The sequence below is a fragment of the Amblyomma americanum genome, chromosome 7 (genome assembly GCF_052857255.1).
Source record: "Amblyomma americanum isolate KBUSLIRL-KWMA chromosome 7, ASM5285725v1, whole genome shotgun sequence".
NCBI classification, from domain to species: Eukaryota; Metazoa; Arthropoda; class Arachnida; order Ixodida; family Ixodidae; genus Amblyomma; species Amblyomma americanum.
In genome coordinates, this window is record NC_135503.1 from 11,183,386 (window position 1) to 11,207,555 (window position 24,170).

General features: G+C 43.9%; 2 protein-coding genes across 3 annotated transcripts in view; one reads left to right on the forward strand and one right to left on the reverse strand.

The window, feature by feature from the left end:
* Cep97 (centrosomal protein 97kDa) overlaps positions 1-16,295 on the reverse strand; it is a 151,437-nt gene extending 135,142 nt beyond the window's left edge. The window contains exons 1-8 of the mRNA XM_077631139.1: positions 16,274-16,295; positions 15,387-15,529; positions 14,560-14,662; positions 12,714-12,769; positions 12,540-12,641; positions 8,781-8,894; positions 5,467-5,549; positions 1,060-1,143 (exon numbers count right to left, since the gene is read on the reverse strand). Of these exons, the coding sequence (XP_077487265.1) occupies positions 1,060-1,143; positions 5,467-5,549; positions 8,781-8,894; positions 12,540-12,641; positions 12,714-12,769; positions 14,560-14,662; positions 15,387-15,529; positions 16,274-16,286 (698 nt within the window). The 5' untranslated portion in view covers positions 16,287-16,295. The remainder of the gene's footprint in view (positions 1-1,059; positions 1,144-5,466; positions 5,550-8,780; positions 8,895-12,539; positions 12,642-12,713; positions 12,770-14,559; positions 14,663-15,386; positions 15,530-16,273) is intronic.
* The window catches only part of RpL24 (ribosomal protein L24), a 304,226-nt gene extending 280,076 nt beyond the window's left edge, over positions 1-24,150 (forward strand). The window contains exons 1-5 of one of the 2 annotated variants that reach the window (XM_077631166.1): positions 16,414-16,487; positions 16,595-16,670; positions 17,120-17,367; positions 21,899-21,956; positions 24,036-24,150. In XM_077631166.1, coding sequence (XP_077487292.1) covers positions 16,483-16,487; positions 16,595-16,670; positions 17,120-17,367; positions 21,899-21,956; positions 24,036-24,113 — 465 coding nt within the window. In that variant the 5' untranslated portion in view covers positions 16,414-16,482 and the 3' untranslated portion in view covers positions 24,114-24,150. Of the gene's footprint in view, positions 1-16,413; positions 16,488-16,594; positions 16,671-17,119; positions 17,368-21,898; positions 21,957-24,035 lie in introns of those variants that run through there. The other variant, XM_077631167.1, reaches the window with a different exon arrangement.
* The last annotated feature ends 20 nt before the right edge of the window (positions 24,151-24,170 follow it).

The window sequence follows — 24,170 nt, forward strand, 5'->3', positions numbered from 1 at the left end:
TACAAGCAATCCAATATTTCTAAATTAAATTATGGCAGTAAAACCATTAACAAAATCATGTTTAGTGTCTTTACCAGAAGGCAGTGTATCCCCTTCCCATCCTTCACCATAGTTACTACGTCTGTGGACATCAGGTGCGCCCAGAATTTGCAGAAAATAGGCCATGCCATGTGTGGCAGTAAAACGACTTCTGCGTGACAAATGGCTGCTATGGATAAATAACAGTACAAACATGTAGATGCAAGCTAAAAATGATAAAAGGTGCATTACACTTGAAACCCAGCTGGTCCAATGCCAGCACCAGTCTATGTGTGCATAACCTTGCTGACACCAACCGATTCATTTTTGGCAGATAAACATAGCTGTGAAAAGTGCACATGCTGTTGTACTTTTCTCTACATAGCAGTGCTCGCAAGAACCTGCACTGCCTCCATTCCAGTGTCTTGCTACTACTCTAACAAGTTTTTAAGCACAATGTGGCCCTTTGATTAAACCAATCAGAAAGATGTGCAAAGCCTGTTGAGCTAAACCTGAAGACCTGCGACTAAAGAAGAGGTCTGAGAGAGAATTATTATATATGAACAGATTCCAGCTTCTGAAAGCATCATTATAATTTTCTGTAAACAAGCAATAGTCTGAGAACAACCTCTCGGTTGCACTGGTGGATAATATGATTTACTATACTGCACAATCATTGTAGTGCGGTGTGGCTCCTCCCTCCGACCTTTTCTTGTCTCTAAAAGTAACATCAATGAGACCTACATTACGTAACTTGTAAACATTTCAGACATTATGACAAATGTGACAATGGTCAATTGCACCAATGAAGTGAGCAAATTTCGCTCACAATTTGTGCAAATTTGCAGCCCAAAAATTACCAGTACAATTTTCTTGCTGTCTGAAACTTTTTGAAGCTCTCATTTGCAGCTATAATGCAAAATCATACAGCATCATCGCATGTCACAGCACTGCCTATGATGCAGGCAAGAGCATAAAAGTATGAATGCATCACACAGAAAAAGCCTGCGGAGCGATGCCCCAGTGGGTGACACTGCTCACCTTTCCCTCTGTGTAACAACGAAGTCGTCCAGCACTCGGAGGCCGAGACACCAATTGATGACATAAGGCCTGTAATCGAATCCGCTGTTTGAAATGATTAAGGGATACAACCTTTTCCCCCATCCTTTGCGGATTATTGTCAGATAATCGATCATTGGCAAAAACTTTTATCAGTCTTTGAGCAATGTGGCCAGAGTAAAAATTACTGAAAGAAAAAAAAAACTATATATCCTATATATGCAGGGCGCAGCAAGTAGCTTGGTATATCTTCAAAAAACTTTTTGCCCACAGTGTCAAACTATTCTGTTTCACTTCCAGTTGAAAAAGCAAGAAATTCAATTCTGGTTCAGCTCCATAGTAAAAATAATAATAGTTTTAGCCAGTTCACACATGTGCTCAGCCATACCACAACGATAACAGGAAAATGAGATCCAGTTCACGTTGATATATCCTCAAGCAAACCATAACATGCGAGGCAAAAATTTTGAGTATCATTTTTATCAAAGAAAACCACACAATAAAAAAAATGCGGGAAAACTATTTTCAACTTCCTGAATGAAAAGAGTTATATGCTTCAGGACGCATTTCCAAGAAACATGAATCACAACGTGTTAAAAAGCACATTGACTAACTGAGATATCTAAGGAAAACACAAGAAATGTATGTCAGTACACAGAATTTTGCTCTACCATCTGTGCACCAGTCACACCAAGAGTAGCATTTTGGACAATTCTGCCTAGTGCTCCACCCTTTGATTTCATTATTGCAACATATTAGCGTCTTCTATAATGGTGACCTAGCCATGTTACGTCACAGGGCAAACAACTGCTGGCAGGCTGCATGAGGTAAGTCAGGTAAAAAAAATTGACAGGACGGTTAGCACTGGTTAATGCGAGATTCAGCGACAGCTGTAAAGGTATTTATACTTTACAATATGTTGAAGCAGAGAATATGAGAGTGTCCTTATATATGTATAGTTCTAGGCTGCTCTTTTTAGTTTTCCCCACATAGTAGTTTTTTGTCTCAGCGCCACCGATGATCCTCTCCTCGGGTGTGGTATGCATCCTACACTCTCGCCACACCCTTCTCCTTCCACAGTAACCACCTTCGAGATGGTTACCATTGTAACCACCCACTGATTATGCCTTCTTGCCATACTCTCCGCCTTGTACACTAACCCTCCTTGCCCTGCCATGTTAACTACCCTCTGGGTGGCTTCTGTGGCATCCTTAAAAAAAGGAAAGTGAAATTTTTTACAAGCAGCATAAGAATAGCTTACTGAAGTTACTCACCACAATTTTTTTTTTTAATTTCTGTGTTGGAAACAACCACGCTAATGCGTTCTTCTGCAGCTACTAAAAGAAATGAGAAATGTCCTCTTTCTGGGACTTCAGTTCAACACGAAACTTTTGTCCACACTATTGGCTCATCCACTTTTGCACAGCAATAGCATTTTTCACTACTTGGTGTCCCTCGCTTTAACACCAACTTTAGTAATGGGACCTGCCCTACTGATTTGGAAAACATGCTATACAGTCGAGCCCACTTATAACGGCCCCAGCTATAACGAATTCTCAGTCTCAGAACTGCAGTGACCGCACAACTTGGATACAGCAAACGACGAGACAATGTAAACTCGCCTCCGCAGTTGAAAAACCTCGCGCTTCCTGCCAGCATGGAGAGCGAAGAGCGTTTACTAGCCCCATGATGCCACCCGTGAAAGAACGCACGAACCAAAAAGCAACAAAAAATACGAAGTGAAACTATAGAAAATCGCCTGCCAAGCGCTCTGAACTAAAAAGTCAATCAGTGCATGCATATATGCCGGCTACAAAAAGCATCTATGCTAGCAGAGGAAACATGGTGGGTGCAAAACAAGGGCGCAGTTGAATGCAAAACTATTGCGCATTGTCGTTGGTAGAACAACATCAGCTATTTGAGAAGTTTCGATAGCAGTTGCCTACCAAATCGGCTCTCCGGATTCCGCGCGCTGCTACTCTGTGCAGGCAGCGCGCATACAGCAGACAATTCACTTGATATCAGTGCCTTGCTACAATCTGCACTCGCGTGCGCTATGCTAGCTTTGCTGCTCAATGGACCCAGGAACGAGAAATGGCGCTGTCGAAAATCATGTGGATCAGACGCATGCGGACTGGTGGCAACGCAGCGCAGATGCACAGCTAGCCGGACCTGATGTTGCCTTGAGTCTTTGTTGGCATGGAGAGCCGATTGGGTAGGATCATGCTGACATTTCTGAGCCACGAACTGAGAATGCCAATGTAGGCAAAGCACAAGCTCTGCCCCGGGCTGCCCGGAAACTGATGAAGACAATGACAAGCTGGCTGATCTACCATCAGCCGCCATGAACGCTGCAATCGTGACCACTGCTGCCCCCTTCTTAAAGCACACTGTCGGCAGTAATAGTCATGGCAAGGAGCACATGAGTGCGTTGTAGACTTCGAAAGCAACGCGATAGGATTCATCAGACGCCTATAATGCACTTTAGGAGATAAACGCCACTATATTCAATACTCATTGTGCAGGTGCTGAAACTCCGCTAACGCAGTTATACCACTAGAAAATACAGGTGATACAAAAAAAGTCAATCAGTGTGCTTTATCAACATAACAGAAAACATTACTCAAAACAGACACCAGAAGCATGTCTTTTCACATCAGGCTGACATGTTTCCAGAAATGCAGTGACCTACTTGTAATCAACAATCTAAAAGTGTAGACAGTTATCGCATGGTTTTGGATAGTTGAGTACTCAAGTATTAGAGTTAACAAAATGTTTACTTAAGTACATAGTTGATAGTGACTGTTTATTGCTGTGAAGCAATTATGTTATATACAAAACATCTGGCACCACGCTTGTCAAGGCAAATGAGTTTGTTTTTTTAAAAATGAGCCAAAGTGACCTAACAAGAGCTGAGTAAAATATGGAAGTTTATTGTCAGTGTAAACCATAGTGTTATCAAGCTATCACATGATATGCTTTAAATGTAAGTTAGAGCAACTCTACACCACCACGTACTGAAATATTATGCAAATAACTTGATCACTATTGACATGTAAACTTAGGATTTGGTTCTTTTCAATGTGAAACTCTGGGTATGACCCAATTTTCTTTCGGGAACTTTACTTTTACAGTAGTAATTCAAGCTCTGTTTAAGAAAATAACACTTAAAAATGATTATGCTATGAATTCAGCAGAAAAACAATTAGAAAATTTACTGTGTGCAATCAAGAGGAGTGCTGTGCTTCAGCAACACAAGCAAGTAATTGTGAATAACAGGCTTATGTCACAAGGGCTGACAAGACAGCCTTCTTATCTTTGTTCTCACTTCGGCAGCGAAAAATAAACTAGCTAGAATGTATGGGATCTACAAATTATTCTGCTTCATTGCAGCATCCCAAATTAATGATTAGCAGAGAAATGATAGATGCACACAGGACACAAAACGAGAGCGCTTGTCTTGTTTAGCAGAGAAATGATAGATGCACACAGGACACAAAACGAGAGCGCTTGTCTTGTCTTTGTCCCGCCTATGTTGTGCTATTCACCCACCATGAATGCTTACCAACTCGCCCAAATCTCAGCTTTACTCAAACGGCAGGACTACTCCCTGTCTTATCATTTCCTGTTTTCGTCAGCAATTTCACCAGTAATTATGAATTTAGGAAGCCAACACAAACTAGTCTAACTAAACACTAAAGTTCAATGCAGCAGAGGTACATTCTTGCTTCCATATGAGCAGGGCTAATGATCCCTTCGTTACTGTCATCTTTTGGACTCATGTCTTTCGTCGATCTCTTCATGTTCTACGCAGTTGATTGTAAGTAGTGCTGGAGAAGGAATAAATGAAACCACGCTCGAAACAGTCCGAGCCATGAGGCTCATGCTGACAAAGAAGGCTCTCCCAAGTGGATTTGGCTCCTCTAAGTGCATACATCAACAGGATCTGGCTTATTTTTGATTTGAAATAGAATCTGTGCCCAAGTTTTCAGGATGTTACAAGGCAACTTTCATCGTCGTAGTTTTTCCAAAGGAAAGATGCATGAATTTGCCTGCCATTACAGTATAATTTGACCTAATTTGGTTTCTTGATTTAGCTCATGCTGAAAAAAACTCCTCAAGTGCATTGCATTTTCACATCACCCTGTCTATGTTTTCTTTCATATGGCAAATGTTTCACTACCTGTAACTCTGTAAGTACCAGGTGTTCAACACTGCACTCTTTATTTTTGGCTGTGGTGGAATCCGAATAAAGAGCACAAAAAAATCTTGCTACATTAAAGAATAACAACAAAAATTTAACCAAACAAATAAATAAAAGTGTAAAATAACTAGTGTTGCTGAGAAAAGACTATGTGCACTTGGCGACAAAAGAGCTTGCAAGGATACACAATGCCTCCAGTCATGTTCACGCAGGGGTTCCCACCAATGGAGAAGCTCTCCAAGGAGGACAGGTGCGAAAGGAAGGACACCTGTATTACGTGGAAGCAAGAGAGCAAGACACTGTAGTGATCAGCACATGCACAACAAAACTTCTCTTAGTAATTCCTTATAAAGAATCAAATAAGAAGTGACATTCACAGTACACTATGAAACAATATCATGGCATATGACTGGCTCTAATGGTTCGGGCCTTCATAACTCTCAGCATAGAACATCGAAGTAGAAAGCTTTGCCCCTGGGGCGTGTACACACACACACACACCATAGCTGGGCAATATTAGTGTAGCGGTAGCCATGGCACGACAAGAAGCGATAACAATAGAAGTACCAAGAAATGTCCAGCAGAGGGTAAGAACATCCACCAGTGGTCTTTAGTTAATCCTGCTTTGTACCAACAGCAGACAACTGTTATTTTTTACCAGTTCTGAAGGAATGCAACCAAAAGTGTAAAGAAGAGAGATATTCCAGCGATAGCATGAAGTGTATTTTGTTAACATTTCCTGCTGCAAGGAAGCAGCAAGCGATTTTGCAGAAAAAAAAGTGGTTTGGTTTATGGTTTATAGGGGTTTAACGTCCCAAAGCAACTCAGGCTATGAGAGACGCCGTAGTGAAGGGCTCCGGAAATTTCGACCACCTGGGGTTCTTTAATGTGCACTGACATCGCACAGTACACGGGCCTCTAGAATTTCGCCTCCATCAAAATTCGACCGCAGCGGCCGGGATCGAACCCGCGTCTTTCGGGCCGGCAGCCGAGCGCCATAACCACTCAGCCACCGCGGCGGCAGAAAAAAAAGTATCCATGAGACCAGATCAAAGCACGGCCATTTGTTTTGATGCATATTTAGCATTTGTGGCTCAAAGTAAGTTTGTACAATACAAGTGGTGTTTTCCAAATGCTGTCAAAGGGCTGTGGAATACCGGTTAACAAAGAACATACAGCTAACAGTATTGAGCCTCTTGGTGTGGCTAGCTGCTGCCCCATTCAGTGTACAGAACCTACAGAGAGAGAGGCAAATCAGCTTCTGAGAGCTGACTCTGCTACATATACTGATTACATTTCATCTGCTAGTGATAACCTGAAACCACACAGTCTTTGCACCACAAATAACATAAAACTTTTTGCTGCCTCTAAAATGCAACCTTAAGAGTTCAATAACATTCCATAAGAGGCCTGTTAGCCCAGGTAAAAAAAGGTCATATGAAAAAGTAAGGCAGCAGAAGACCGCAGTACTCCAGTTACATTAAAAATCACATGCTTGGCTGCAGCACAGAACATCATGCAAGCTGAACTGGCGCCCCCATGTCCCCACAAATATGCAGCAACATGAGAACCACGGCATCTCTCCCAACTCATTCCATCACCAGAAATGAAAGCATGCTCCATTTCTTTCTTGCCCAAGAGTCAACTGTTTGTGGCCAGCACAGCATCTCCAAATATCAAGGGTGCACCCCCTTTTTCACATGCTCCTGAGTGCAGCTACTGAAATAGATCAGTGCATCCTCTGAAAATGCGTGGCATTCGTCGAAGAAAGAGACTGCTTCATCATCTTGTTTCAGCAGCTCAGACTACACCCTGATGACCATGCAGACACTCTTCTTCCGGGCAGTCAGTCCTGCATCACAGATATTTTGCAGGCCTTCTGGATTTTTTGAAAAAGACCGGCCTTGACTCGACGCTGCAGCTCAGCTTCCCTTGCTCCTTCGCTTGAGTGATGTACCACATCGGATATGAATCCTCCTCTGTAGGCATCTCTTTTAACGCTCACAACGGTATTTATTTCATTTCCTCTCCACCTCAATCCAAACACAATGGTTAAGGTGACCACATACTATGAGACAGCTACTGCTGCACCCTTTGGCTTCTCAGTAACCTCTTCTCTTTCGTGCGAAGACTTTCCCATTCATCTCCACGAACAGTACACGGCTCATTTAGAAGATGTGAGTGTTGATGTGCTCTCAATAAACAAAAAGAGTAGAGAGCATGAAAAATGCAGCAGTAGCTTGGTCAATGGAGAAGCATGCGCCACTAACTGAGTTATTAAACGCTGCAGGCTGACATCTAGCATATGGCCTACGGTCCCTGTTTCTAGTTTTGTTCAAACGAGTCTGTGTTTTTAAGCAGCAATAACAAACATCGTTTATGAAACTATTTACGCTTATAATGACGTTAACAACTGTTGATTTTTTATTTATTCACAGAACAAGCCCTCAATTCTCCAAGTTCTAGTATGGAAGAATAAAATACTAAACTTATCTGTTTTATGCACTAGTATTTGCTACTCTCCTCTACCCACATCAGAAGAGTCATAATAAGAGAGTAATTACTCATTGACATCCACCCGAGCGCAGCCATACGGCTACAAAGGAAATCTATACAGTTTTCTCAGAAACTTCGTAGTCAAAGAAAAATTTGTCCTGGCCCGGGGTTCGAACCCGGGACCACAATCAGTAATTACTTCCTTATTACAAATCTACTCCACCTTGGGGGGATTCCACTAAACATCTGACCAACACTGCTCCCACTTCGAGTTATTGATAAATTCACTCTCGCCCTACCATAAGCTTGCCGTCCCGGTTAGCTTAGTTGGTAGAGCGACTGCTCCGGTGAAGCGGTGGTCCCGGGCTCGAACCCCGGACCAGGACGAATTTTTCTTTAACTACGAAGTTTCTGAGAAAGTTGTATAGCTTTCCTTTGTAGCCGTATCGCTGCGCTCGGGTAGATGTCAGGAAGACTCGTGTGTCAAAAGCGTGCCAGCAAAGGCCAACTAATGAGCAAGGGCCAAGTTAAGTTTTACCTTCACAACCGCTAACGACAGCTTAAATCCTCTCATTTTAGACAAGCAGCCGCAGCTTAGTACTGCTTCCACCAACAATAAAGCATGTTCAAGGTTACAGCCTAACCATAGAACAATGGACTGAGACTTCACTGAACAATATGGTAGCACCATGATTTAGCCACTTTATTTCTGACATGTACTTGAAAACACAATAAAACATACCAGAACACGGCCCCATGAGTTCTCCTGTACACTGCACATTACAAGATGTGCCTGCGACTGTCTTGGAGCAAGCGCAAAAGCTTGCAGTTTACAGACTAACAAGCATGAATGCAAACACTTTGGAAAGCTTACTGCATATTTCAATAACATAGCTTATTATGCAGAGCAGTACACAAACTGTGAGCAAGACACACTGGTAGGAAATGACAGCCTGCCCCGAGATACATAAGCTAAGAAAAAAAAAATCGCCCCAGGACTTACCTCTGTGAGATCGGTGATTTTGTTCTCCGCAACTGAGAAGACACACAGCCCACTTGGGAGGTATGCTTGCGCTTTTTGCAGGGTTGTAATCTCATTTCTCTTCAGGAGCAGTGTCTGCACCAAATTAAAACAAAAGGCGGAAGCATCACCCTGCTGTCTGCAGCCACAAACTCATGCAAGTGCCAACGTAACACTGTGATATAAATTATTGATATTGGACCCAAAAGGTAAGCTTTAAGCAAGCATTACCACTTCCAACTGCGATTGGAGTCACTGCACAATTGCCGCACATGCGCAGCTAAGTTGTCCAGCAAAGTTTCCGTGTGAGCTACCGCATTCTAAAGGCTCAAAAGCATTAAGTTTTCCCCATAAGTTGCAAGCACACCAACACATTACGACTCCCAGCTTGATTACACTGCATATTCCACTGAAATTCAGACATCTTGTAACAGTTCACTTCAAAGTCTGACAGAAACTTCCCCTGTTATGGTGTTTAATGAATACTGACTCCTGTGCCTATGCATTTTCCTTCACTGCTTTTTATGTGACCTGCTCTCATTTACTGCGTACTTTGCACCTTTATGTAATACCTACATCAAGGCCTATAAGAAAAAAAAAATTATCATGATGTAAAATACACTTGTGCAACGTCATAAATGAAGCAGATGAAAAATGTACAGCCATCAGCAAAATTTTGCGGGATGCAGGTAAGTGGAATTTATTTTAGGGCGACACAAGACAGTGTCTGGAAATGCCTTCAAGTCTGACGGGACTAGCATGCTCCATCAGCAGGTATAATACGAAGCAAAGGAGGTTACAAGACAGCACTGCAATAAATTTAGCACCAAGCACATGCATTCCGTAAACTTCTGCCGCTGACTGTGCAATAAGCTGCAGCTTACAGTGTGCTGTGGCACACACACTGCACAACCTGTTACGTGCTAGTACATTCTCCAGTACTGCTAACTTGAAATGGGCTCTTGTTTGGGAAACTAAGCTATGTCAAGTATTTCAACAAGAAAAACTAACTACTATTTCATGAAACAAACATGGAGGTGAATATGTGTAGCTCTTATTGACTTACTGTGAAAAAGAAACCCATGTAGACTCCAAAACATCCATCCCATCTTTTTTTACTTGGTCAGTGAATGAAATTTTTAATTTTCTCCAGCTTTTGAAATGTATGCAGAAGCCAACGATGTCCCCAAAATGACATGTAATGTGAAGGCAAGATAATGGCTGGTCCTTAAGGGTAACATTGAGGATTCCAAGAGGAGGCAAGCGTAGCAGGGGGCGGCAGAAAGTTAGGTGGGTGGACGAGATTAGGAAGTTTGCAGGGATACGGTGGCCGCAGCTGGAAAAGGAGAGGGTTAATTGGAGAGATATGGAAAAGGCCTTTGCGCAAAGGCCTCTTCCATATCGCAGTGGGCATAGTCAGGCTGATAATGATGATGACGAATCCAAGAGGCCAGGCTACACCACCATTCACTTAAAACGATGCTCATAGAGTCCTTTTTGGTGTAGATGTTGACAAGAGTTTGAATTGCGCAGAGGGAAAATTTTTAATGCAATTTCCTCAGCAATAAATGAGTCACCTGCTAACGGACAAGCATCAACATACCCTGAAAGAGCCATATAACTAATTTTTACAAAAATCAAAAACAGGATGGAGTCAGTACTCTCACTGCATTAGTGAATGGAACCTGCTAGTGATCAAAGCTCTTGACAAACTGTCTAATTTGTTAAGAGAAGTCCAGAATTGAGGAAACGAAAGAAATATGTTGTCAGTTAAACAAGAGGGCCAACCGACAATGAAGCCAGTCTAAGCCTAAGTAGTGGATGCATAAACACCCACAAAGAAAGGCAGCAACATCTATAGTTAACATAGATAGTACACTATATATAGCATGGTTAATGATTAAGTCCCCATTAATGGCATTTTTGTCTTTTCTACATTACATTTTAAGTAAAATAAACAAAAATATAAAATAAATGTACCGTTTGAAAGTAAAACACTTTGATTCCAAAGTGCTTCCGAGGGTTTAGATAATGTTTCAATAATTTTTAAATGTCATATAATTTCCATCAAAACTCAGGCTGAAAACTGGACCAATAAGCGGGCAGTTGAAAGAGCCATGCAACTAAGATTTGCTACAACAGCATTCTGTGATATGTGCTCCATTTTTAAGTAAACAACATAAGTAATATGAGAAAACATTAAAAAGAAATAAACACATAAAGACAGGACACAATGCAGAGATGCAAATGCCTGCATGGTTCATGTGAAGTAGTAGCTGCCTATTTCTTGCTTTGACGACAAAGAACAGATCCCAAGGGCGATTCAAAAAGTAAGGTGACAAGAGCTCGCATGAGAAGTCTTTATATTCCATAGGCAGATGCGTCAAGTTCCTGAATCTTTGTTACAACGGCTTGTTGACGTACTGCATCGTTTATGAATCACCTACTGCACAGGTGTTTTGTCAATGGTCTGAAAGGATGACAATCTCTGGGTGCAGATCAGGACTGTAGGGAGGATGAGGTAGAAACATAAATCGTCTCCACAATCCAAGAGTTTTAGAACTGCTCCATCCCCAAAGAAAGTTATGCTGACAATCCTTTTGGAAGCACAAGGGCATGTGTCTGCTTGACTTGCTCACAAAGGGTGCTTTAGTGACTGCTGCCAGTTATTGTCACAGACTGGGGCAGTTGCGAGGCACAATTTGGAGAAAATGGCCATGGCTTTTTTTAACGAGTGTAGTGTTGCTTCACAATGTATGACCACACTCAGTCAACAGCATGCATGCCTGCATGCTATGTTGCAGCGCTCTGAGTGGGAGGGTTCTAGACCATCATCACTACTGCCCTAAACTGGCACCCAATGATTGTCACTGCTTTGGATCATCAAAGAAGCACCAGTGCCGTAGGCAATTCACAAGTAATACAGAAGCTCAGCAAGCCATCATGATATGGCTTCAGGAACTTGACGCAGATTTCTACTCTGGCATTGATGCCTTGGTGTACCATTGGTACAGATGTTTGGACAAGCATGGCGGCTATATGCTGAAAAGTAATGTATACCAGTGACTTACTACTGTGTGAAATAATACTGTGTATCAGTACACATGCCTGTAGAACAAATTTTGTACATGTGAGCTCGTTACCTTACTCTTTTAATCACCCTCATATTATGCAGAAATTTCACACAAGTGCATGGATATATAGCCAAAAGCAAACTGCTCACGATGGCACAACTGGAGAAAAAACATGTTGATCATGGCTAAAAGCTTAGGCTGATTCAAAGACAAAATTAAAAGCTGCCAGAATGAAAAGTATAACACAGAAGAGCCTCCACATGTACCAACCATTACAGAATTCAACACTGCCTTTACATATATATATGTTTCCATTCAACATTGTCACATACGCACAAATTCTTTTTCAGTTGTTTTGGTTTTATGGGGTTTAACGTGCCAAAGCAACTCAAGCTATGAGGCACGTTGTAGTGGAGGACTCAAAATAATTTTGACTAACCGGGGTTTTTGAACAGGCAGTGACATCGCATCGGTGTGTACACAAGCCTCTAGCATTTCGTCTCTATCAAAATGCGACTGTCTTGGCCGAACCCACATCTTTCGGACCAGCAGTAGAGCATCGCAACCGCTGAGCCACGACAATGGCTTTCTTTCAGTTGTGAACTAACTAGCAAGCGAGAACATTCTCCTCCAGACTTTGCTCTTCTGCACTGAAAGGATGACTCACTTTTAACCGCGTCAGAGACGTCAGGTCAATCAGCGACGGAATGTGGTTTCCAGAGAGGTCCAGGTACACGAGGGTAGTGGAGTACTGGATGTTCTGGAGACTCTGCACAATACAACCAACACACAATGAGCATGTCTGTCATCAAACAGCTGGTGAAGACCAGAAAACATCTACCTTTATCCTGTTGTTCGACAGGTTCACAGAAACCAGGTACTTTAGATCCTTGAGCGCTGCACACAGAAATGCAAAGCAATCCAGTCACAAACCAATGCAAGCCCTTTTTTCACATCTTTGCTAGCGCTCGCAGTACTAGCAGAGATGCACAAGAACAATCAAACAAAAAAGGGCCCCTATGCTGTACAATGCTACAACAGATCTGACGATACATGGCAAAGAAATTAATAAAACAATGAAACTGAAATTATTGCTACAAGAGAGAAAAGGCAGTTCTAATCACATTAATATGCACCATAAGAATGGAAAAGAAACATTTTATCTTTGTCTGTGAGCGTGCACTGCAGTGATTCTGCTATTGCCTATGGGAAACGTAGCAGACTTCACTGTTAAAGTTCTAGTTAAGGATCATAGTATGTTCATATACAATCATATCACTATGCAGTCGTCTACGAACTGTCATTCTTCACCATGGCGCCCCTCGTCCACTGCTCACAGACCACGGTCGTTATTTTCTGTCCAGAGTAGTTAATGACATTCTTCGTTCGTGTGCCACGCAGCACCAGCTCGCGACAGCTTACCACCCACAAACCAACGGGCTTACGGAAAGGTTCAACCGCACGCTCACCGACATGTTAGCAATGTACGTCTCGCCAGACCACTGAGAGTGGGACGCAGCCTTGCCTTATGTGACGTTTGCGTATAACTCTTCACGGCATGACACAACAGGCTATTCTCCTTTCTACCTTTTGTTTGGTAGGCACCCCACGTTGCCTTTGGACACACTCATGCCGCCTTCTTCAGTCCCCACCACTGCTTACGCCCAGGACGCCATCGCCCAGCCAACGCTGGCGCGCCAAATAGCCTGTAGTCAGCTCAATGCCTCTCAAGCTTCCAAGAAGTCCGCCGTCACCGGACAGTTGAAAATAATCCAGGATCACTCATCCTTCTCTGGACGCCGTCTCACAGCGTCAGTCTCTCCGAGAAGCTTCTTTCTCACTATCGTGGCCCTTACCGTGTGGTGCGCAGTATCACCAACATGAACTATGCAATTGCTCCCCTTGCGTTCTCGCCATCATCCTCTGGCCCCATCACCAACATCGTCCACGTATGCTGCCTTAAACCTTATCACAATGCTCATACGTTGCCACCCTAACGCCGAGACGGCGTTTCATAAGCCGGTGGTCCTGAAGCGGGTAGACGATGACAATGAGCGAATGAACGAGTGGAAGGAGACGAAGACGACAACGAAGTTCTGGCTGTGTTCTCGGTGCCGCTCGCAGCTGTTCCCTTTGCTTGTGTAAATAACTGTAAATATATTCGTTCCCGCAACAATATCTTTCTAATTCAGCTAACCAGTGCATGAACAAAGTTATTATTTATCAGTGCGCCCTGTTTACTTTGACTATGCCTGTAGGTGCTAACCATTAGCAGTTAAAGCCTGCAATGTTTCAAAACAGTGTTGGAAATCATGCATGTATGCAGGCCTCATACAAGTTCATGTAAAGATAACTTGCACATGACGTCACGGGTACCGTAATGGTGACTGACACATAGCTTTGACAGAGCAGGTCAAAAGAGGTTTCAATAAGCAGATTATAGCAACATGCGCCTTCTCAAAGTGCTCCTGGTTCATTAGCATGGCAGCGGCTGTGATGTCAGTGCAAGCTATGTATACAGAAATGCTAAAAACCACTTGCATAGCCTCATACTTTATATATGGTTATCATAACAACCATTTGGTCATTACAGTGTTGAGTGTATGTCTTGTAGTTCTCACTGTATCAACCATGCTGCATGTCCAAGTTTTTGCTAAAAAGTGAGATTAAAGTGATGAAATACTTGCCTTCAATACAGGTGATGAGATTGTTGGAAAGATCCAGGCTTGACACTTGCGACAGCCTAGCCAGGGAGTACATCCGTGTGATTTGGTTGTGGCTTGCAGAGAGCTGTAATGGCATGCCATTAAGAGGACTGTTCATGCTCACATGCAAAATTGGCTCAGATGTGCCTCAGCTGGACCTGATAAGCATCTAAGAATGTAAAAAAAGAAACAATGCTTGCACTGCCTGCACCATTATCTGCTACATAACACCAAATGGTAGACACTTCAGACAAGATGCAAATGTCATAGGCTGATTCCTTATGTGCTTTTTCTTTTTGTCAACTAATGTTTATTAGTTTATTATTCACTCACATTCTCTAATTGCATACTTTCACACTTCAAACGCATAAAAAAACGTATTTTCTGTGTGGCTGCGGGATCGTATTGTAATTAGGATCACGTTAGCATATAACAGGCACTGCAGATTGTGCAAGTCATGGCCAGAGTGCAAAGGGGTCGATATTGCAGTTTTTACCATCAGAGTTCACACAAGCTGGGGAGTGAACCAGATGATTTAGCAGGGCGCTGAAGAGTTTATCAGGACTCGCACATTAATATAACCCACGAAGATGATGAGGGTAACACAAACAGGCAGAGAATCATCAGACATGGGTGTTGATAATAGGTAAGAACAGAGTAGGGAATTTGGCGGGAGCGGTAAAATCGGCGAACATTTCGGTTGGGTCTCGCCTCCGCATTGGGTTTTACATTCTGAAGGAACCCCCACCCCCAGAACCAATTTCTAGCTCCGTTCACTCTCCCCGCAAGAATGCTGAATGCATGCTTACTTTTTGGACGTCTAGAAAGCAGTCTATGTTATCCAACTTCGAAAGCTCATTGTGGTCCAGAAACAACTTTTCCACTCCGACGCCATCCCTCTTCTCGAGTTTCTTGAGGCCCCGGTTGGACAGATCCAAAACGTGCGGGTCGTCTGAAACATTCGTGAGGTGCGTGTCAAGACAAATCACACAGTCTCCCAGAGCTCAGATCACTCGTCTAGAGCAACATCATGCGTTTCAACACTTCTGGAAGCAGTACCGCCTCACAGAAACGGTGTTCGAAGACAAGAAAGCTTGCCTGCAATACACAGGACGTGAAAGTGACACGCTCGAGAGTGTGCTTAATTCAGTGTTGACCGAGAAAACAGACAGAACCTAGCGGCGCTATTAGGCAACCAAAAGGACTCGTAACAGATTAAATTTTGAGGCAGCCCCTTGATAAAGGCGTGTGTAACCATGTGATGCAGACAGTGCCCGAATGCGTACTGCGAGAAAGAAACGGCCTAGCACAGACGCGTTTCGGTGCTTCAACCGCATTCACTCGGTTATACTTCACGTATTACTTAAAATGAAGTCGTTTTATTTTGCGTAATAACATGAAACTGTCTGAAATTCAGTCACGGCGGGCTTAACAGACACTGTGCGCCGCAATGAATGAGTAAGCGTGGAAGCACAGTCAGCTACGGACACTTGCAGGCTGGTTAGACCGATCGATACAGCTCGCAGCGTGCTTCAATTCCGCACAGAAACGACGGCAGCCAATTTTCCAAGTCGAAAGCGTCAGTTTTTGACGTCCGCAGTATTCGCTAGCCATGGGAAATGGTCACGAGCGTCGAACACGAGTGTAAAACAGCTAAACGAAACAAAAACGTCACAGAAATCTCGAAACTCCATACCATTTTCCGCCATTTTGAAACTTCCGCCAAAAAACTAGTCCGCGTTAAACAGTAATGTTAAAGTTTAAATTTAATAAAACATAATATCGCGGTCGAAAAAATGAAATAATATTTTATAAACATAAAAGTAGATGCACAAATGAAAAGAATTTTTTGTTGTTTGTTGCCTCCGCGGCACTGTCCTTTTCGGCTTCCACTAGCAAGCGACGATGAAGTGAGTTGTGGAAATCTTTCAAATCTGTTAAAATAATTGCAATATTTACCCATCGCGGGCTCTTGTGTATTTTCAGCGACTAATGAGGATGTGTTGCTGCATTTCAGGATCGGATTGTGCTCGTTCAGCGGGTATAAAATATACCCTGGCCATGGGAAGCGGATGGTCAAAACCGATGGCAAAGTGAGTAACGCACCGGCATGCTTTCAAAAATTGTGCTTGTATGTTTCGCGTGAATGGGAAAACAGCTCTTAGCATGCATTTCGGAGTTGGTTAGGCTCCTTTTATTTCCTATTAACATAGCAAGGGCTGACGAGATACCACCGTAAAGATGATCGGAGCAAGCAAGCAATCTGATGCAGCTGCCAAACGCGAGTTTCGCCCTTGCCTTGCCTTTGTGCCACGATTAGCAGCTTTGTTTTGTCCGCAATGTGTTTTGAAGACAGAAGACGTTTGTAATTGCGTCAGCTGTACACGGTGGCTGCTGATTGCTGTTGTCGTGCATTAGTGTCTATTGAACGGAACGGTGGTTGGACAGACGTCAAACCTGTGAAATTGCTTCACCATCACTGGCATCTTTATCATGAAGTCTTGTGTCTTCCCTTACATTGTTTCGTTTCGTTTCTTTTTAGACGTTCCACTTCCTGAACGCGAAATGCGAGGCGTCGCACATGATGAAGCGGAACCCTCGTAAGATTACGTGGACGGTGCTCTACCGGCGCAAGCACAAGAAGGGCATCGAAGAGGAGACCACCAAAAAACGCACCAAGCGCACGGCCAAGTTCCAGCGTGCCATCGTCGGCGCCAGCCTCAACGACATCATGGCGAGGCGAAACATGAAGCCCGAAGTGCGCAAGGCGCAGCGCGAGCAGGCCATCCGGTGAGTTCGCTTGAGAAACAGAAGCTGCTAGCTAGAAAGCAGTGGACGTGTGGCCTCTTGTTTGTTGTATGACAGCACACTGCCAAGTGATCTTTGGGTTGCAAAGCACTAGGGGAGATTGAAGCAAACGTTGTGGTCTTGCTTTTTTTTTTTTGCGTGAAGTCGCAGTTCTGCACCTTTTGGGTCCAAGACCCTCCAAGGTTTTGGAAAATACAGCGATTTGATCTGTTGCTGACAGATCAGTGAATCATTGTAATTTATTTCATTTGAATGAAGAAAAAAAGTATTGTCATTGTGTAAGGTTCACTGCTACATTATTTGTGGACATCAAGCTGCATTGATATCAGCTTGAGTTGAATTGGCTCAGTAGTTAGGGCGCTTGGCTACTGGGCCAGAGTAGCTGGGCTCAATCCCGGCCGCGGTGATCGTGTTTGGATGGAGACAAAATGCAAAATGGCGCCTGTGTGCTGCGCGATGTTAGCGCACGATGACAGAACCCCACGAGGTGCAGTTTATGTGGTGTCCACCACCACGATGTCCCTCATAGCTCATGTCTCGCTCTGTGGCGTTAAACCTCACTATATACAATTTCTCATTTTGATATCATGGATATTCTCTTGGACTACTTCAGCACCAAAATACTCTGATAGGCCTGGGTTGTCTGTGGTTGACAGTTGCACTACAAATGGCTTGCACATGACATCACAGGTGCCATCATGAAGTACCGGGTGTAACCTCCACAGATCAGGTTATGGTAGGTGGCGTAAAGTGGCTTAAGAAAACTCGCAGGCTTTTTGCTGCTAAAAAAGAAAATATCCTTTGTAGTTTGTAGGCCATGTTCACATCTTCGTTTCTATTTCCCCTCAATTCCATTTCCACTCTCCTTCAATCAGCATTGCTGCACTTACAAAAGCTTTTTTAGAAATTCTTGATGAGAAATTCTTGATGTGGTTTCATGTTTCCTGCCATACGCGGTGACATTTTGCTCGCTTTATATTATCGAAAGTATTTTAAAGGGGCTCTGAAACACCTTCCGAGAAGAGGATATCAACTTGCTCAATCACTGAATTGTGTTGTCATGAACACCTGAGCCAAATAATACACTTCTACACGCAGCAGACGACCCACAATCGCGCGAAAATTGTCGAGCCCTTCCAGGCGACTTTCATGCTCGCGCCCTCCTCCATCGCTCGCATCTATGTATACATGTTGAGAGGTGGCTATTGGTTCGATTCTTTCAGACGACAGGCAGCTACCAAGGCTGCGGCCAGTAAGCCACGTAGCTCCGGCGGGTCAGGACGCTCTCCCCTGTAGGTGGGGCAGGCAGAGGAGCGGAGACCTTCCAGCGTGCAAAAAGTGACGAGAGGAGAGGCAAAGGCGCGAAGACGCTGAAATTCAAATTTTGACCACAGATAACTCTGTTTCTACAAAGCGCATTAACAAATTCTTCCTGGACAATATTCGTGAAGCGACATGCTTTAACATCCCAGGCATACCGCAACTTTATTAGAGCCCGTTTCAGAGCCCCTTTAATGCACTGTACCCACCACTTTGCCAACTGTTACAAAATCAAATTACATAGAAAATATTCAAGAGGTCCCAAGTATTTTTTTTTTATTGTACCATTGCTAGAGGCATAATTATGGTCACCTGTATATATCGCTGCATGTGTAGAAAGAGCCTCTAAAAGGTGCTTTGCCATGTGAACCACATGCGGTTCATTTGCACTCAGTTATGACCTGCAACGTGCCTGCAATGACTAGTGTGGTCTGTGCTTCATGGCCATCAATCATGCCATGGTGAATACTGCAGGAAGCTGTGCCCTTTCAGTTAGTAGCTAGTTGTGTACCACTTTGCGCAACCCCAGGGCCTCACTGCTGTGTGAAGAAAATTCCAAGCAGACCTTGCATGTTTGCAGTCGATTCGTGATGTTGTTTGAAGCTCTCGTCTATAAAGTCCAGAGGCGTGCATCATCTTGCACTATTCTTTTGAAGCATTTCATTCCTGCACTTTCGATGGAATCTTGGTCTTGCCAACATTACATTATCGGAAGAAGCTAAAACTTTCATGTGCACTTTGACAGCGTTTTTGCAGTTTATGTCATTTACCCGTCCAGCATGGCGAGGTGTGGTATGAGTGTTGCCTGGTGTTGCCCTGAGCAGCTGGGAGTCGCATTTTCAAAAGTTATAAATTGTACACTTCACAGAGTAAAGCGGTAACCGCATGAGGCGATATTACTTCGCAATACGTCGCGCGATGATGCCGCCGTCGCTCATCGCTGCCGCTGGCGCAAACCGCACGAAGCGGCGGGACTTGGCGTCGGAGCGGCGCGTTTTCAGTGTTGCTCGATTGCGGCAGCTTCAGCATTCAGTCATTTTGCGTTAATTAACGCGTAGAACAGCTCTCTTAAGGCTTTATACAAGATAAAACACAATAAAGACATTGAAATATATATTTAGGTAATAATTTTATATTTAGTCTACACAATTTCACGTGATGCAGAAAAGTGCGCCCGAGGGACGCTGCGATGAGGCGCCAGGCGACATTCCTGCGCTCTTGCGACTTATAGTGCGTGTAGGACATACCCACAACACCCTTTACTTTTGAACTTCATTAATGAGCATTTCATTAAATTCTTGCATAGCTGCCATGGTGAGGGATGCGTCGGCTGTTGCTCCGCGGAAAGCCCGCTGAAAAAAATCGACTTACGCGCGCAAGACGGATCGGAAGTTACTCATCCGCAAGGCCTACAGTCATTGGCTAGTCTCGCACGGCACTTCCGGGCGATGGGCGAAATTTTTTGCAAACCCCGAACCTGTGCGACACGATGATCGACAGTGCTTCGGCGGCCCTGAGCCCATCGCGCGGCGTGTCGCCGCGAATTTTCGCCTCATGCGGTTGCTGCTTAAACATTGATGCCCAAGAGGACCTCCTCTGCTGATTCCTTGTATCACTAAAAATTTCGTAGTCCCCTCAATGTGTGGTAAGACCATCCAGCTTGAGCTGTCTTAAGTGGTGCTGTATGTGTGCAGCACTGTATGTGCGCTGCACATACTCTTGTTTTTACGGTCTTGATTGCTTTACTTTAGAGAAGTAGCTCAGTGGTCATGGCATTTGGCTGCTGAGCCAGAAGACAAGGGTTCTATCCCACCTGTGGCGGCCACGTTTCAATGGTGCCCATATACAGTGTGATGTCAGTGCACATTAAGGAATCCCAGGTGGTTGAGATTAATCCAGAGCCCTCCACTGTGGGAAGTTAAAACCCCATATACTGTACTGCATCGTGTTTTCATGCAAGGGTGAGCAGCTTTTCAGTGAGCCTTTGGCAGGTGCCTCCAAAGTTTAGTTCAGCATCCCTTTCTCATGCCGTCATTGACCGGCTTGTTGATACAGCTTTCTCAGTTTCTACTTTTTAAGTGGTGCTCCATTTGCACCATTCTGATACATTTACATTTTGCTTCACCAGTCTGCTCCAAAAGTGGCAAATTGATCAATATTGTGCTTTAGCTACGTCAAAAACAAGACGCGGTCACGGGAAAATGACTACTCTTGGAACCATTCAGGCTTTCAGTTGGCAACCTACTAAAACGTTTCTGCATTTGGCAATCCACGGTATCCAGGGTGGGCTGGCTTGTGGTAGAATTCAGCAGCCAGTTCATTTGCGCACATGGAGGAAGGAAAGAACTCAGGAGAGGCAATTCAGTCACGTTTTTTGAAGTCGGCTCCCCCCCCTTACTTGGCTGCAGTCTCGGCGTACTTGTCATCAGAGAGTGCAGCAGACGACGACGCTGCACCCAGCGTTACTATTGGCTGCACCTTCGGCCAAAGACTTCCAGTAGTCCATGCAAAAGTGCATGACTTTCGGCACACTTTTTGGTGTGCAGCTCGGATATTGAGAGCCTCTCCCGAGTTTTCCTTCCTCCATATTCGCGCATCAAAAGGTTGCATCGTGTCAACCCTGAAGCGGGCTGACGATGTCACATCTGGGTTGAAGAGCAAAATCTTGGAGCAGGTCCAGCGAGGTCAAGCTTTCTTAGAACAAGAGAATTTCATACTTGCTGATTCACTCTGCGAGCTTTACGAATTTGTAAAAAATTCCAAGAAGTGTGAGATAGTGCTAACATCAAAAAAAGAATGGTTCAAGTGTGTCCTTTGGACTTTTAGTCAAGCATGCTTGGCTGAACTTGCGTGCAGGACGGTGCCAACATTAATAAAATTTTTCGTCACTGTTCTTTGTGAGCTCCTCCTGTGTTTTTGGGTGACTCCTTTGTTCTGTTCGGGCTGCTCCCGGCTTGCTCCATAATTATTGTGCTGATACAAAGGTGCTCCAAAATGAATATTTTTCTGCTCCAGAAATTTCTCTGGAACTTGAAATGGCTGGACCACCACTGCTTTTGTTGTCTCCTTGGAGCTTGTTTATGGAGCTCTTAACTCAATTGTCACCACCACTTTTAATTGTGCTTCATTTAACTTTTTAGCACTGTGCTCTTGCAGTAAAATATTTCTTATACATGTCTTGTGTTCTCTGCAGGGCAGCAAAGGAAAAGCAGAGGGCACAGAAGGCACAAAAGAAGACCACCACCCAGCCTGTGAGTACTTTGTGTTTTTTGTGTGTGTCTGGTATAGAAAATCACCAGTGCCACCTAGCAAGCAAGCACAGCAAGGCTTATCCCTGCGCAGCCGTTTGTACTTGAAAATACTTGAAAAATTTTCGGAGGGCACTAAATACTGCTTCCGTGCTTTGAAAGCTTTAATTTTAAAATTTATATTTTTCCTTCCTTCCTTCCTTTCTAATGACACACCTAATTAGCACAGTCGTAAGGCAATGAATACACTATGTTCACCTTTATTCACCTAGAAGCAAAACACGGTTTTGTGGTCTATGGGTTGTGTGCTTGCCTTGTTATCTGTAGGTCATTGGTTCAATTCCCCACACCTTTGGAAGCTTTTGTTTTTGCTGGTGATGTCATTGGGGGTTTTCTGGGCCACTTTTCCTGGACGTCGATGATGACGCCTGGTTTCGTTGCTAGTGAAACTCGTAAGGCTTTTGTTTTAAAATTATTGTGTGCTACATGCAGTTTATGCTGTGCACCTCTGAAAGCCCACATAACTTGGCTAGGTACGTTTCCAAGATTTTACCTTGAGATAAAACTACGCACTTAAAACATGGGTTCATTTGGAGTGAAAGGGGGCACTGAACTGTCAAAAGGTGCAGAAGCCTTATCAGTGCTTTGAAAATAACTGCAGTAGATAAGCAGCAGTAGACAAGCTTCCTGTAGTCACGAACTGCTAGACCTAGCTCGTTTCACATAAAACTGCAGTTGATGGTGCTTTGGAACAAGCCACCACCTGACATAACAGTGCTAATCCTGCTAAGCATTGATTTCTGCACCACCTTCAGCAGCAAAGCAGCCCGCACAAGTGCCACGCAAGCCTTCGGTCCACTAGGCTAGGCTTGTCCACATGACGGCTGTTTCTTGTTGAAAATAGTATCCCAAACTGAAGGCTTTCCATAACCGCACTCGTGTTTCTCACGTCATGCGGTTTTCACAGCGCTTTCTCGTGGATAGCGCTATCAACCTTGATTAGTGTGTGAGGGCAATAACAATGGCACCTGAAAGAGACATAAAAAAAAGCACGCCGCAGTCTCTCGCAAGATGTTGCCAAGCGTGGGAGTGCCACAGAAGCACTACTTGTTGGGGTGTGGTGTGCTGTTTTATATACTGAATGTTCCAGTGAACTGGAGTTTGATAAACATGAATACAGCTGAATCCCGCTACAATGAAAATCATGGGACCCACAAAAATTTTGCTGAAGCAGATTCTTTTTTGTTAAATCGGGCCAGAAAATTGACAGATCGGGCTAGATCATTCATGAACATTAATTTCTCGAAAATCAGTGAGCTTTGGTTTTTTGCCACTATAAAATCGGCAACATGGCACGATTTTCATGGTACTCTGGAAATCTCTTGACAGTGAACATACTCATGTAATAAACTCTCCTGAGGCAATCGCTATCAAAACTTTTTTCCCGCACGCGTTATAAAAGTGCCCTGGATTTCGTCCAGCGAGAATCTGTAGCGAGGCCACGCTGCTCAGAGGCATTTTGGCTTGGACTAGATGTGCGTGTGTTTGCGTTGCTGCGCATTAAAAGAGGGGTCACGTGCACTGTGAAATCGATGCTTTAGACAATGGGGCAGAAATGCGGTTGCTCCTATTATTCAGAGACTTTTCGCAATGCATGGCATGAACATACCGGCAAAGTGTCCTGTTCAAACTTCGCCTAGAGCTACCATAACACTGCCATTTATGCAGCAGGTTCATCAGAAAGGGAAAAATATGAGGCATTATCGCGACGCTCGCATGCAGTGCAAAAGCGATACTAGAGTGCACGCCAACCGGTGCAGGGAGTCTTGCAATGACATGCAACCCACCGGCACACAGGGCAGCAGCGATTGTTGCACGCCGCTTGCTTGGCGTCTCTAGGCTTTTTTTGACTGTTCGATATAAACTAATTTTATGTATGCAGTTAATATTAGCTACACAGTCATCACTGGAGAAGGTGGTGGTTTTGTACCAAGGCTTTTGCTTGTGCAAAGAAGTTCCAGTGACCAGTGGTATGCAGTTGCCACAGTCTAACCAAGTGTCCTCACTTCCATTTTTCGTCAGCTCCAGAAGGCCGCCCAGAAGCAGAAGGCTGCGAAGCCTATTCAAATGAAGGCACCCCGGGTTGGAGGCAAGCGCTGAGCAAAGATTGGCATGTATTAAAGAAATATTGTCTATAGTTATTGGCCATTGTTTTGT